At 43.2% G+C, this 14,627-nt stretch overlaps 2 protein-coding genes across 2 annotated transcripts in view; one reads left to right on the forward strand and one right to left on the reverse strand.

Annotated features, from left to right (window-relative positions):
• The window catches only part of OTX1 (orthodenticle homeobox 1), a 388,453-nt gene that overhangs the window by 196,102 nt on the left and 177,724 nt on the right, over positions 1–14,627 (reverse strand). The window lies entirely within an intron of this gene.
• Positions 1–14,627, forward strand: part of WDPCP (WD repeat containing planar cell polarity effector) — a 224,595-nt gene that overhangs the window by 69,547 nt on the left and 140,421 nt on the right. The window contains exons 7-8 of the mRNA XM_075266977.1: positions 2,829–2,943; positions 6,288–6,421. Of these exons, the coding sequence (XP_075123078.1) occupies positions 2,829–2,943; positions 6,288–6,421 (249 nt within the window). The remainder of the gene's footprint in view (positions 1–2,828; positions 2,944–6,287; positions 6,422–14,627) is intronic.

Below are 14,627 nucleotides of genomic sequence, written 5' to 3' on the forward strand. Positions count from 1 at the left end.
GTCTCTTTAGCTTCTTGTTACAATCTGGTCCCGTTTCTTGAGATAAATATAAGTCCTTATGTATATAGTTATAAATGCCGAGATGGGAAGAGGTTGGCTCACGAAGTAAAGTCTCCAAGACCTTTGTCCCGAGCACAGCAAGGCTGAATGTGGTCAGGACTGATGATGGTCGGCCCCCCATTCACTTCAGTGGGAGCTCCAGAGATAGTGGAGTGTTGTATTTGTTGTATCTCCGGCGCTCCCATTGAAGTGAATGTATGTGCCAACCACCGCCAGTCCTGCCCACGTTCAGCCTGACTAAAGACTTAACTCTGTGGGACTTCCCCTTTAAGTATAACACGTCTGTGGAGAGATATGACTCTATTTTCTGCATTACCCTCCTTCTGAAGTGATATTGCGTCAATCTACATAAGTCTGCCGTCTACATTATGGCCCCACTCATCTCCAGAATGATGGGTCTGCGGTGCTGACTTATTGTCCCTTTTATAGGCCGCCCGCTGTGCAGAGTATTTCAGCATGAATATGGCTGCCATTACCTGCACCACTGGGTGGTCGGGATCACTACCCTGCAGGGAGAACTTAGAAAGCGATGCAGCTCCTTCATTCTCAGGTTTGCTGGAGTTCAGACCTCCGTCCATCGTAACGTTAAGAATTTTCTGTATAATTCTGTCCACGTCCTATTCAGCAGGGAGTCTCCAGCTACGGGATCTGCCCCAAAATCAGTGTTATCCCCATGTGTGAACAGCCCCATAAGTTATCCAGGATTAGAAAACATGGCTGCTTTCCTTCAGAATGGGCGTCACTTCTCCGGCATTGACCTTCACATTAATCGATCAGACGGACACGCTGCAGCTCCGTCCTATTCATTCCAATGGCACCAAAAGACATGAAAGTCATTCCTGGGAGGGGACGGAGCTCTTCTTTAGAGAAAGCAGCCATGTTTTCTAGTCCTGGATATCCCCTTTAATTATAATCACTATTTTATGATAAGTATTAGATATTATCAATGTTCTTCAGGTAGTCTGCATTGAATCCATATTTTGATTTAAGGACCTGCAGCCGCGTGTGAACCTTCCTCAGGATTCCCTTTTTGTGTTGGGGGTGTCCGTGTCCTTGTGCTGTGTCTGGCCTTGACTTACATGGGCTGAGCCTGATTAATGTCAATTATCTCACCTTTAAACATTCGGGAGCCCCGGCCTCATTTATCGATGGGGCACAGATGTTCTCCCGCTTAGTTTCGCCGTCTGATTATCGCTATTTACTAAAGTGTCGTCTGATTTTTCAGTTTATTTCTCACCTCAGTTCTGGGGAGATTCAATGTAATATGTGAAGCAGAGATCTGGTGAGCGCACTCATCTTTAGGCCCAGTTCACACTCGCATTTCTGCACCGTCACCGTCACTTAGGTGCATCAATTGTAAAATCTGTCTACGTGATCTCATTTAGAAGGAGCGTCTTAAATAAATAAATTTCTCGAAGTGATTGTTGGTCTGAGTTCACACTGTCTCCAGTTCTCCAATGTTTGGGTCCATCCAGGGGATTGTTAATACAGCCCACAGAGCCCGGCGGACCCCTCTCACTATATCGGGGTCTGTGGGGTGTCCGGCTTTTTAAAAGTGGAGGAGAGAAAGGTCCCCCGTGTAACTTCTCTGCTGATATTCAGCTGTCTCTGACGCAGATGTGAGCCCGCATTACTTTTGCTTTATTTGTTTAGATTTTACAGATTTTACTTATATTTTTAGATTACTATATACGTTTTGTCCTCGGGGTATTTACACATGTCAGAATTTGCCGCAGATTTGGTGACAAATCCGGAACAGATTCTGCCCGGAACCCGCCTCCAGTTGTTTTGAATGGGAGGCAGAGATCGCAGCTGGGTGCGGAAAAAATAAGCGTCCTTCTCCAACTTGCCGTAAATTCTGTGGCTGATTCAGTCACGGAGTCCGCGGCTTGAGACTCTCTGCTGATTAGACTGATTCATCTCGGCCTAGTCAGCAGCGGGAAGCCGCGACGTAATGCCAATGCTCTGTATCAGCATCACGCCGCTGCTAGACCATAGGCGAAAACGTCGGCGGCGGAAAATGAAGAGGAATTCCTCTTTGTTTTCTGCCATATGAACATACCCTAAGATGTCTCCTGATGTCTCTTACTTCTCTCGTCCCTCGGCCGGTTTCTTTCACTATCTATCTTTACCGTTTTGTGTGTAACTACAGTATACAACATGGGTGCCGGAGCATAGTGGGGGGTCCTGTTTGTCTTTCCCATTCCCATCATCTGTCAATGTTCCAGCATTCTTTATGTAAAATGTTAATAAAAATTCAGTTCATAAAAAATAAAGCTGCTTTGTGTTGCCGTCTTCATTCCTGACTTTTTGTCACTGGGGCTTTATTTTTGCAGTCTGAGCTGTACTTTGCATTATTGCCATGTTGGGGTACAGGCTCTGTGTCTCAGTCCAGTATACACAGGATATCTGAGACACCCCCATTGTTCTTGGATGGACCAGCCGAGTGCAGAGGGTAGTAGGGAACCCGGGGCCGTTTATCAGAAATAGAGGGGACTGGAAATAGGAAGAAGCTCTGCCCAAAGATCAAAGAGGAAAGCATTAGATATTTTATGTAAGCATTGCTTTAATTGTCATGTTATTCATTTGCATCTCATCCCCTTTGCAAAAAAGTTTCTTTGTTTTCTTAAAGAACTTTATTTTGTGAAGCCTCAATAACAAGTGACACCTCTTAGTTTGTATTATCGGATATGAGGATTGTGTAAATGTCGGTGTACAGTAATATACAAGCGCCATTCACATCTGATTGTTCTTTCTTTGTGTTTCAGCTTCTCTTCGGTTCAGGTGTGCTCGTGTCCATAAGCCTTTCAGGGCCGCAGCTGGATAAGGTGGTGATTGACAGGACCCTGGTGGGGAAGCTCATCTCCAACCCCATCAGCGATGGTAATTACACCCATGTGCAAATCAGTTGCTTACATTAACAGATGCACAGCAGAAATAGTGTGACAACAGGTAGGCTAATGATTGCCACCGGGGACTTACCGGCACGACAGGTAATTGCTTGTAATGCTGCAGTTACAACACTCCGCACCACTCACCGACTTCAAAGATTTATGGAATAGGACAATTACCACTGGACTTTGAAGAACGAACTTCATTTACTCCATTATCTGACCGCAAATAAGACATTTGTTGTTGCGTACTGTTTGCATTAAATAAGACCTTCTAGAAAAAATCCAGGTGCCTCGAGAGGCCGCACAAATGTTTGTTCTGGGCCATTTTGTGCTCAGTTGTTTGTCTGGAGCCCAAACTGAATGTTCACAAATAGCAGAAGCTCTAAGCGATCCCGTGTTAGAGGAACCATCTCTCGTATCTCCCTTTTAACATCTCTATGAATGTCTTTTTGGTGCAAAAATATATTCTAAGGACTGCTCAAAGTGTTTGGCAAATACATTTCCTGATCTCGTGCAGGGTTGACATGAAGATCTTGTGTAGATTCAGATTACCATTCATATACGAACCCACAGATCATTGTAAGGTTTTATTCACACATACCAGATCTATTTTAGAAATCCATGTGCAGTAAGTCTATTAAAATGGGTGATGTGTCTCATTAGGGAGAGACTGGTACAGGGACTTATTAGACCTTGCGTGTCCTGCTAAGAATTCTGGGTGCAAAATAAACAAATAAGATCACATTGGTCAAAAGGAAGAATTTGCTCCTAGCGCCGCCTATTGGAAGTTAGATCCCTATAGATTAATATCTGGTTTTCAAGGAAACCTAAGGGCATAATGGAATAATAGCCAAGGCCCTGCAACTCCACCGACAGCTTTGTAATCAGTGTGAGAGCTCTGAAGTGGTCTGAAGGGGTAAAAAGAGGAATTTGCTCCACCTTTTGGAAGGTAGCTCCCCATCACATGTATAGGATTGATTTCCAGTCACAGAATTTCTATATCCACGAGTAAATCTACTTTTACTATTCAAGCCAGATAGGATGTAGATAGTGAAGGGCTGTTGGATGCGACCACAGTGTAGCCTCTGGCTCTGAGCCTTTAAAAGTTTTCTATACTAAAAGGGGAATAATGTGGGGAAATAAAACATTGTAACAGTGCACTAGATAAACAGACGTGCTCATATAGATGAGGGGCCACCAACACCCCAATAATTAGAGCTCAGGCTCTTCTGCCAATGTTCTGGCTCTACGGTCCAGTTTGATTTGATGTCACTGACTCCACTTTACTCCTCCTGCTTGTTCATAGAGTAGAGCAGGGCGAGTCACATGACATACAGTAGAGCAGGGCGAGTCACATGACATACAGTAGAGCAGGGCGAGTCACATGACATACAGTAGAGCAGTGCGAGTCACATGACATACAGTAGAGCAGTGCGAGTCACATGACATGGAGTAGAGCAGGGCGAGTCACATGACCTAGAGTAGAGCAGGGCGACTCACATGACATACAGTAGAGCAGTGCGAGTCACATGACATGGAGTAGAGCAGGGCGAGTCACATGACCTAGAGTAGAGCAGGGCGACTCACATGACATACAGTAGAGCAGTGCGAGTCACATGACATAGAGGAGAGCAGGGCGAGTCACATGACATAGAGGAGAGCAGGGCGACTCACATGATATAGAGCAGAGCAGGGTGAGTCACATGACTTAGAGTAGAGCAGGGCGAGTCACATGACATAGACTAGAGCAGGGCGGGTCACATGACATAAAGTAGAGCAGGGTGAGTCACATGACATGGAGTAGAGCAGGGCGACTCACATGACATAGACTAGAGCAGGGCGAGTCACATGACATAAAGTAGAGATGGGCGACTCACATGACATGGAGTAGAGCAGGGCGAGTCACATGACATAGAGTAGAGCAGGGCGAGTCACATGACATAGAGTAGAGCAGGGCGAGTCACATGACCTAGAGGAGAGCAGGGCGAGTCACATGACCTAGAGGAGAGCAGCGCGAGTCACATGACCTAGAGTAGAGCAGTGCGAGTCACATGACCTAGAGGAGTGACAACCGCAAAGGAGACTGAACACAGAGACTCATCTAATAATACATTTGCAGGGGACTCTCATTTTATGAGTAAAGCTCAACAATTTCCACCTTTATTTCATGCGGGGAATGTCTATAGATTCGCTTTTGGTCTCATTTGGATCAGTGTGGACAGACATCTTGTGAAATTAAATAATGTTTGTTATGAAGCCTATTCATCTATTACAGGGGCTCTATCATCAAAATGATGCTGTATGAGCCCCACACATGCGGGAATAGGCTTTAAAGAGGCCATTCAGACACCGCTAATCTTATTTCCCCCCCCCAACGGTTTAAAATAAAACTATAAAAATATAGATGTAAATCATACCTTAGTGTGCGCGCTGGGCGGTCGTACACGATCCGACGTCATCTTCTAGCACGCCTTCCTCTTTCGGCGACGCCCTCCATCTCAGCTTCATCGTCGTCTTCTTCCGGCGGTTCAAATCCGATTGGATCAAATCCGGCGCGTGCGCACTGCCATTGAGAAAAATGATGCCAGAACGTGCGCAGTAGCTCCGGAGGGAGCACTACTGCGCACGCGCCGGATTTCAACCAATCAATAATGAAGCTGGGACTGGAGGGTGGATGCTGCAGTTATACTCCTACTCCTGGCTACAGTGTATTGGTGAGACGCAGGAGACAGAAGGAAGCCGTGTGACTGCAGGATCCGACTACCAAATGTTTGTAGTCTGTTACCATAGTGACACATAGGTCTGCATTCTGCCTGTAGGTAAATGATATTGACGTCGCTTCTAGTTTTGTCCACAGAAATATGGCGACCTCTGTGTAATACACATTGAAGGAAATGGATTCTTACTCCTTGCTCAGTTCCCAGTGCAGGGAGTATCAGGAGTTGGTGAGAAACCTACAGAACTTAATGTTGGTTTATTTTGGCATCTCTTTGACACCTGACACTGGAGCTGAAGTGCTTGTCTGGAAATAGCTTAAGACAAAAGGAGGAGGGAGCGAGCAAGAAAGCCGAAGGACAGAAAGCACGCGTGATCTGAGAGATAGCTTTGCATAATGTAATTTAGTGCTTGCTCCGAATCCTCTGTGAGATTTATTTCTCATTTCCAAGGGGGACTCACAAGATGACATGTTGATGTGCTTTAGGAGATTACCAAAATAATATTTTACAGAATTGGCTCGTAGAGTTGTCTTTGTGCCGAGCTGAACTCATTTGTTCTGGTACCAGAAGCCCACAGTACAGCGGTAACACCTTCTTTATCCTCTTTGTGTTTCAGCCGTGTTCGCCGACACTTTCATCATCTTGTCATTTCTCAAGGAAAACAAACTTTGTCTTATTCAGTTTACAAAGAAGACTGGATCTCCTGACATAAACAAGCACATGGAAAAACTCTCCTCGCTGGATATGAAGGTACGCGCGGTCACCTACTGATGTCTCACTGTCTTTATAGCAAGAACACGAGGCCGCGGTGAATATCACACAGAAAGGCTATTGTGCAGCAGGTACCTAGCAAAGGCTCATTTCTTTTTGAACCGAAGGCCTCACATTGCAAATACGCCATATTACAGTAGCTGCGAAAGTGGCTAATCCCATCCACACATTGCAGGAAAAAATCCTCAGCCAAAATGCTTCAATTTCAAGAACCATTGCAGCAAGTCCATTATACCTGCAGAAAAACTGGCAGTTTCGGTATAAGTAGTATAAGTATAATATATAGGTATAATATATAGGTATAATAGGGACAGAAAGTCTGCAGGCTGTCTGTGTAAAGCGCTGCAGAAAAAGAAGCTATGCATTTCCACCACGGTCTTTTCTGCAGCATTTTTGGCTGTGGTCCGCAACGTGGGGCCTTAGCTTAAGAGTGGGGTTGAGCCGATCTTGAGATTTCAAGATCAATTTTAAAATCTGATTTCCGATCATTTTCCAGCCAATCTCGATCATGAAATTTGCTCGATCGCCAATCGGAATCTGATCTTTTCCGATCCTGATCCTCAACCCTAGTCAATGCTTCTCTATGGGAAAAGTCACTTTTAGGGTTGAGCCGATCTTAAGATAACCTCCGATCTTGATCTGGAAAAGATCGGGTCGGAATTCCGATCGCGATCATGAAATTTACTCGATCGCCAATCAGAATCCGATCTTTTCCAATCCCAATCGCTCAACCCTACTTACAACCCAATCTTAGCAGATTATCTTTATTTTCTGGCCTCTATTAAAGTATAATTAAACTTTCAAACAAATGTAGATTTTCTGGCAGCTTTCATGTCGTTAATACATTTTGTAATCTACTTTATTAACTAACGTTGGCTCCTTTCAGTGAGATCCAGAATTTTTTCATTCTTTCTCTTGCTTCTCTATTGAGATCTGTCCGTGCTTCCCTTTGAAGGACATAGGAGACTGTCTTCTTTCATATGATACTAAGGATACACTTCTATAATTTCCAGAGATATCACCAGTTGAACACAGTCGGGAATTTTCTCTTTCATATGACAGCAGAAGCAAGTTTCTAAGTTTTATAATGCCTGAGATATCGCCACGTGGAAGTGACCCTCCCCCACACTTATTTTCTCTTCATTTTAAAATAATACAAAAAACTCCTTTCCCTAGAACACATATAAAAGTACTTAAATACTGTGACACACATACACATTAGGTCTCCCTGTGTTTGAAAATCGCCCGCTCTACAAATCTATAAAAATATTTTTCCCGCACGGTAAACGCTGTGATGGGAAAAGGAATCAACAGTGGCAAACTGCTATTTTTTCACTGTTTTGCCTCTGATAAAAATTTGAATAAAAAGTGAACAAAGCAAAAGCAATTCCCCAAAATGGTAGAACTAAACAGTACACCCGGCCCCGCAAAGAAAGACGCCCTATACATCCCTGTACACGGAAGTATAAAAAAGTTACAGGTGTTAGAATATGGCGACTTTTAGAAAAAACTTTTTTTTTTTTTACACAGTTTTGAATTTTTGTTAAGGGGTTAAAATATAAATAAAACCATAGAAATTTGGTATTCCAGGGGACAGGTCATTGTGGCTGCGCAGTGAACGCCGTAAAAACGAAGCTCGTAAGAATATCTCATAAATGCAGTTTTTCTTCAATTCCACCCCATTCTGAATTATTTTCCAGCTTGTCAGTACGTTGTACAGAATAATTAATGGCGGCATCAGGAAGAACAAATTGTCCTGCAAACATTAAGACCTCATATGGCTCTGAGAGCGGAGAAATAAAAAAATTATGGGGTTTGGAGGTGGGGGAGGGGAGGAGTAATAAATGAAAACCGAAAAAATGCCAACAGGCTTCTGCTCCTGCCAGTTGTCTTACATCTACATACAGCCCATCTCCTGACACACAGTAAAGAAACCCTTATAGAGTCCTATGAGATATAATAATACAAATAGAAATGACAAGAGGAAAGAAGGAGTGGTGGAATATTGTTATTATTATTATTATATTACATTACATTTTATATTATAGTTACATTGTATTTTATTATTATTATTATTATTACATTACATTATATTATTTTATATTCTCTTTCTTGTGCATTGCTTAGTGTTAGGTGATGGCTATTTCTCCACCATACGGTCAGTCCTTCCTTACAGTCATTGAAAAAAATATTATTCAGTGTTACTTTGCTTTAATAATTTTTAATTCACATAATATACTGGGCAATCGGTCTTCTCATCTCTTGATACTGACAGTGGCATTAGAAAAGAGAAAAGGAAATCTTCTCTAGTAAACCAATGTCCTGTCTGCAATGTGCCGCTGGCTAGCTACGGCCGGGCAATATGATGGTTGTGGGTATGAAAGCCGCCATGCAGTCTGTCCGTCTGCTTGTGTTTGGGTTGTCTGCAGTCTCTCACTACCATTAATAACCGGCTCATTGGGTCATGTTCTTCTTATGTGACGGTTGAAGGCTATTCTTCTCCTACCTTTAGATGTCTTCTCCACCCCACTGTTTGGTTAAAATCCTGTTTGTTGCTGATATGCAAATGAGTTCTCTCACAGCATCGGGGGCGGCCCCAGCACAAACAACAATGCTGCGAGAGAACTCTCCATCTTCTTCAGGAATGAGTCTTCTTCTGGCGGTGGCTTCCAACTTCTAGGCCTTGGGCAGCTGACTGCGCATGCCTGCCAGTCACGAGAAAATGGCCACTTACAATTCTGTGCAAGCGTCCATTTTCTTGCGGCCAGCAGGCATGCACAGTTGGCTTTGCTTTCACCATACGCTGGGTGCAAGGGGGTTTCTGCGCACATCACAGGGAATACACCCTGACATTTAGAGTCCATGTTAGCTCGGCCACAGCTATGTACAGCACTACAGAACATGTTGCCTCTATACAAGTAAGGAGTAAATAAATGACTCTTAGTCACCAGGTCGTGATGCCGCACCTCCAGGCCACGTCTTACAATTTGATTTTAGTAAAAACTTTGCTCCGTACATAAACCTTACACGAGACAAGGAGATGTAATTGTCGCCACTATGTGTACACCGTTATATGGCCGCTCTCCTCGCTCAGCCAGGAGTCGTCGTCATTAGTCTCATAAATGCCTCAAAAACAAAATCAGCAAGTGATTGGCAGGATTGTGGACAGGAATAAAGCGCCGCCGTCTCTCCGGTGCCAGTTTTACAGGTAATGTGTTTCCTTGTATCAGGGGCTTTGCATCTGCAGAGCTGTTTTGGAGCAAGTGTTTAATTTAGGTCTCAGTATATTACATTTGATTTTGCCTGGAAGGAAAAACCCATCTGCAAGGAAGAGATGAGAGCAGCTCATACATTTTTCAGGCTGTTTCAGTTCAAGACCCCTATTCCATATTGACTTGTACGTTCAGCATAGCTGTCCACCGCAAAGTTAGCTGTAATGTAAAAAATGCACAGAACCACCTGAACGCGGCCACAGCAAGGCAAGATAAACTCCTGTTTCCAGTCCAGAGAACCGAGGCTTGACATTGACATGCTCTTTCAAGTTAAAGTGTCTGGCAAATTATCATTTTATCTTCTCTGTCACCCACAGGTTCACAGCACTTGGTTTAATGTTCATTCTCTAGGGAGCGGACCGAATGTTAAGGGGAAAAAGTCACCGGGGCCGTTTTATTAGATCCAAGCTTAACTTTTTAAAGGAAAAATTGCTGAAATTCAAAGTTTTTATGTGGGAATAAGTAAAGCAGACGCGACACTGTCACATGTTACAAGCCAAGGCCTGAGAGATAAATCCTGGGGGGTTTGGTCTCCTCTAGTTACTATTTTTATCTGAATATAAAATTCAACTATTTTGTAACTTTTAAAACATTCATTTAAAGGGGTTGTGCAAAGTTATCACCTTCCGAAGGGCGAGGCGGTGTAATGGAGCTTCTTAAAGGAGATGTCCAGATTCAGAAAATAAATGTTATTGTTTCTAGAATGAAAAGAAATGCTGTCTTTCAATATATTTTCCATATCATTTTTCTAGATCATTGCTTGCTGTCATTCAGTGTTACTTCCAGTGAATAGAAATCAGTCCATGGTCACGTGATATGATGTACAGTCCATGGTCACGTGATATGATGTACAGTCCATGGTCACGTGATATGATGTACAGTCCGTGGTCACATGATATGATGTACAGTCCATGGTCACGTGATATGATGTACAGTCCGTGGTCACATGATATGATGTACAGTCCATGGTCACGTGATATGATGTACACTCCATGGTCATGTGATATGATGTACAATCCATGGTCATGTGATATGATGTACAATCCATGGTCATGTGATGTGATGTACAGTCCATGGTCATGTGATATGATGTACAATCCATGGTCACGTGATATGATGTACAGTCCGTGGTCACATGATATGATGTACAGTCCATGGTCATGTGATATGATGTACAGTCCGTGGTCACATGATATGATGTACAGTCCATGGTCACGTGATATGATGTACATTCCATGGTCATGTGATGTGATGTACAGTCCATGGTCATGTGATATGATGTACAATCCATGGTCACGTGATATGATGTACAGTCCATGGTCACATGATATGATGTACAGTCCATGGTCACGTGATATGATGTACAGTCCATGGTCACGTGATATGATGTACAGTCCGTGGTCACATGATATGATGTACAGTCCGTGGTCACATGATATGATGTACAGTCCATGGTCACGTGATATGATGTACAGTCCGTGGTCACATGATATGATGTACAGTCCATGGTCACGTGATATGATGTACACTCCATGGTCATGTGATGTGATGTACAGTCCATGGTCATGTGATATGATGTACAATCCATGGTCACGTGATATGATGTACAGTCCATGGTCATGTGATATGATGTACACTCCATGGTCATGTGATGTGATGTACAGTCCATGGTCATGTGATATGATGTACAATCCATGGTCACGTGATATGATGTACAGTCCATGGTCATGTGATATGATGTACACTCCATGGTCATGTGATATGATGTACAGTCCATGGTCACGTGATATGATGTACAGTCCATGGTCACATGATATGATGTACAGTCCATGGTCACGTGATATGATGTACAGTCCGTGGTCACATGATATGATGTACAGTCCATGGTCACGTGATATGATGTACAGTCCGTGGTCACATGATATGATGTACAGTCCATGGTCACGTGATATGATGTACACTCCATGGTCATGTGATGTGATGTACAGTCCATGGTCATGTGATATGATGTACAATCCATGGTCACGTGATATGATGTACAGTCCATGGTCACGTGATATGATGTACACTCCATGGTCATGTGATATGATGTACAGTCCATGGTCACGTGATATGATGTACAGTCCATGGTCACGTGATATGATGTACAGTCCATGGTCACGTGATATGATGTACAGTCCGTGGTCACATGATATGATGTACAGTCCATGGTCACGTGATATGATGTACACTCCATGGTCATGTGATGTGATGTACAGTCCATGGTCACGTGATATGATGTACACTCCATGGTCATGTGATGTGATGTACAGTCCATGGTCATGTGATATGATGTACAGTCCATGGTCACGTGATATGATGTACAGTCCATGGTCACGTGATATGATGTACACTCCATGGTCATGTGATGTGATGTACAGTCCATGGTCATGTGATATGATGTACAGTCCATGGTCACGTGATATGATGTACACTCCATGGTCATGTGATGGACACACAGGTGCACAGCTCGTTATAGTCATAGCACAGTAATCAGACATCTGCCTGGTAATGAGCTGTGCATATTCTGATCCCTTTATAAATGATTGACTGTTTTTTGTTTTTTTTTTCTAATTCTCATCTATAACAAGAAGCCTTAGAATCAGAAATACTTTGCACCGACGGACTTACTCCCAGTTATATCAAATACATGTTTATGGGTGACTAGTGCAGGTGAATGTAAGGAACATTGTAATATATCTTACTAAAGAAATGTCTTCTTCTCCACTTAGTAGTTCTCCAAGTTCCTTACCCCATGTCACCTCACACTACGATGGCGGTGCTACATCTCTGTACCACTTGTGCTGTCTACTACTGCATGGTTTGCTTTTCCACCCAAATATCCCGCTAGCAGGTCCACATGTGGGCAGTGCACGGAGCTGCAGGAGAGCGCGTTTCATATACATATACAGACATCCAATGATTTGGGCATGTTCCCACATCACAGAAGCTGTCTGGCCATTAGATACCTGCGAAGGAAATCTATGGACAGTATTCACATTTGGGCTAATCATCCCTATAATAACCAGTACACTGTCACAATATAAAACTGACATATACATGGTGCAGAGACGTATAACAAGGAGCCGGGCGCAGCAGTGACGGTCACGTACAATTCAGATATGGGGGCACAAGGTCTCAGTCTCAGCCCTATCTAAGGCGTCCTGTACTTACACAGTCAGTATACTGGCAGCTCTGAATCACATGATTCCTGTATCTCATGCATTATCCTGATTTTCGGCAGCTTCTATATTGCTGTATGATTGGTGCGTATACAAAATAATACAGACTCAGTATTCAGCCCCCTCTCCTGGTCTGCCAATAAATGATTAAACATGGAAAGTTCCTCATTTATCTAATTTTAATCATCTGAAGTTGGAATGGATTTATTTTAGTGAATGACTATAAAGTAATGTGAAGAAGTGATCCGGTAATCCCATATTAATGCAACGTATGCGCACAAGCAATACCGGGTATCAGTTGTGTAATAATCAGGTCACGTCAGGTCATAATCACCGACACTATCAAATAATTCTCTCTGGTTGTATATAAGTTATTCAGTGTTGTTCCCTTGTATAGGGCAGTTTTCATACACGGTAGTTTTATAATGTGTTTTATTTTTTTTCCTGCCACAATTGGTGCAAAAATCAGGCAAGTGCAATAATGTGGTGTCTTATTGTGGTGTCTTATAATAGTGAATTATGTTTTCTGCTATTTCTTGTAAGCCGAGGCTTTTACTTGTCCAGTGATTTTCCAATGGTTATGGTATAGATCAGGGGTAGGGAACCTTCGGCTCTCCAGCTGCTGTGAAACTACAACTCCCAGCATGCTCCATTCACTTCCATGGGAGTTCCCAGAACAGCAGAGCCAGTATGCATGCTGGGAGTTGTAGTTTTGCAACAGCTGGAGAGCCGTACGTTCCCTACCCCTGGTATAGAGACTGTATGAGACTGTAGGTTACTAGTGCAAATTTACAAATGCTCTACAATGAGTAGAAGCCACGTACCGTAATGTGTTATAGAACGTGTCATACAATAGAGAAATGTGTCTATACAGTGACACTTCTTTAGAATGACCCAAAAAATTGCATTAAAAAGTGGTCTTCAAGGGAGTGGTTTTCTCAAAGATGGTGGTGTGGGGAAGGGAATGGTCTTGTCAAAGAGGTTTCAGTGTATTTGGTCTACAAACACTCCAAAGTTAATACGGATGCGCAGTGAACGTATACAAGTGTCCAATGAAACACACTGCACAGTTAAAGGGATGATCTAAGACCAAAAATTACCAGATCTTGTCCTGGTTATTAAAGGGGTTGTCCACTTTCAGATCAATACTGAGAGAGCAATGTTATTGTTTGTATTTAAAAAAGTTGTACAATTTCCCAATATTCTTTCTGTATCAATTTCTCGCAGTTTTGTAGATCTCTGCTCACTGCCAGTGGATAAAAATCAGTCCATGGTCATGTGATGTAAGGTCCGTGGTCATGTGATGTGCGGTCCGTGGTCATGTGATGTGCGGTCCGTGGTCATGTGATGTAAGGTCCGTGGTCATGTGATGTAAGGTCCGTGGTCATGTGATGTAAGGTCCGTGGTCATGTGATGTAAGGTCCGTGGTCATGTGATGTAAGGTCCGTGGTCATGTGATGTAAGGTCCGTGGTCATGTGATGTAAGGTCCGTGGTCATGTGATGATCACACAGGTACATAGTTTGTTATAGTCCCATCACTATAATCAGTCATCTGCCTGGGAACGAGCTGTGTACCCATGTTTATCACATGACCACGGACCGTACATCACATGACCACGGAATGTAAATCACATGACCACGGACTGTACATCACATGACCACGGACTGTATATCACATGACCACGGACCGT

The sequence above is a fragment of the Leptodactylus fuscus genome, chromosome 3 (genome assembly GCF_031893055.1).
Source record: "Leptodactylus fuscus isolate aLepFus1 chromosome 3, aLepFus1.hap2, whole genome shotgun sequence".
In the NCBI taxonomy this organism is placed as follows: Eukaryota; Metazoa; Chordata; class Amphibia; order Anura; family Leptodactylidae; genus Leptodactylus; species Leptodactylus fuscus.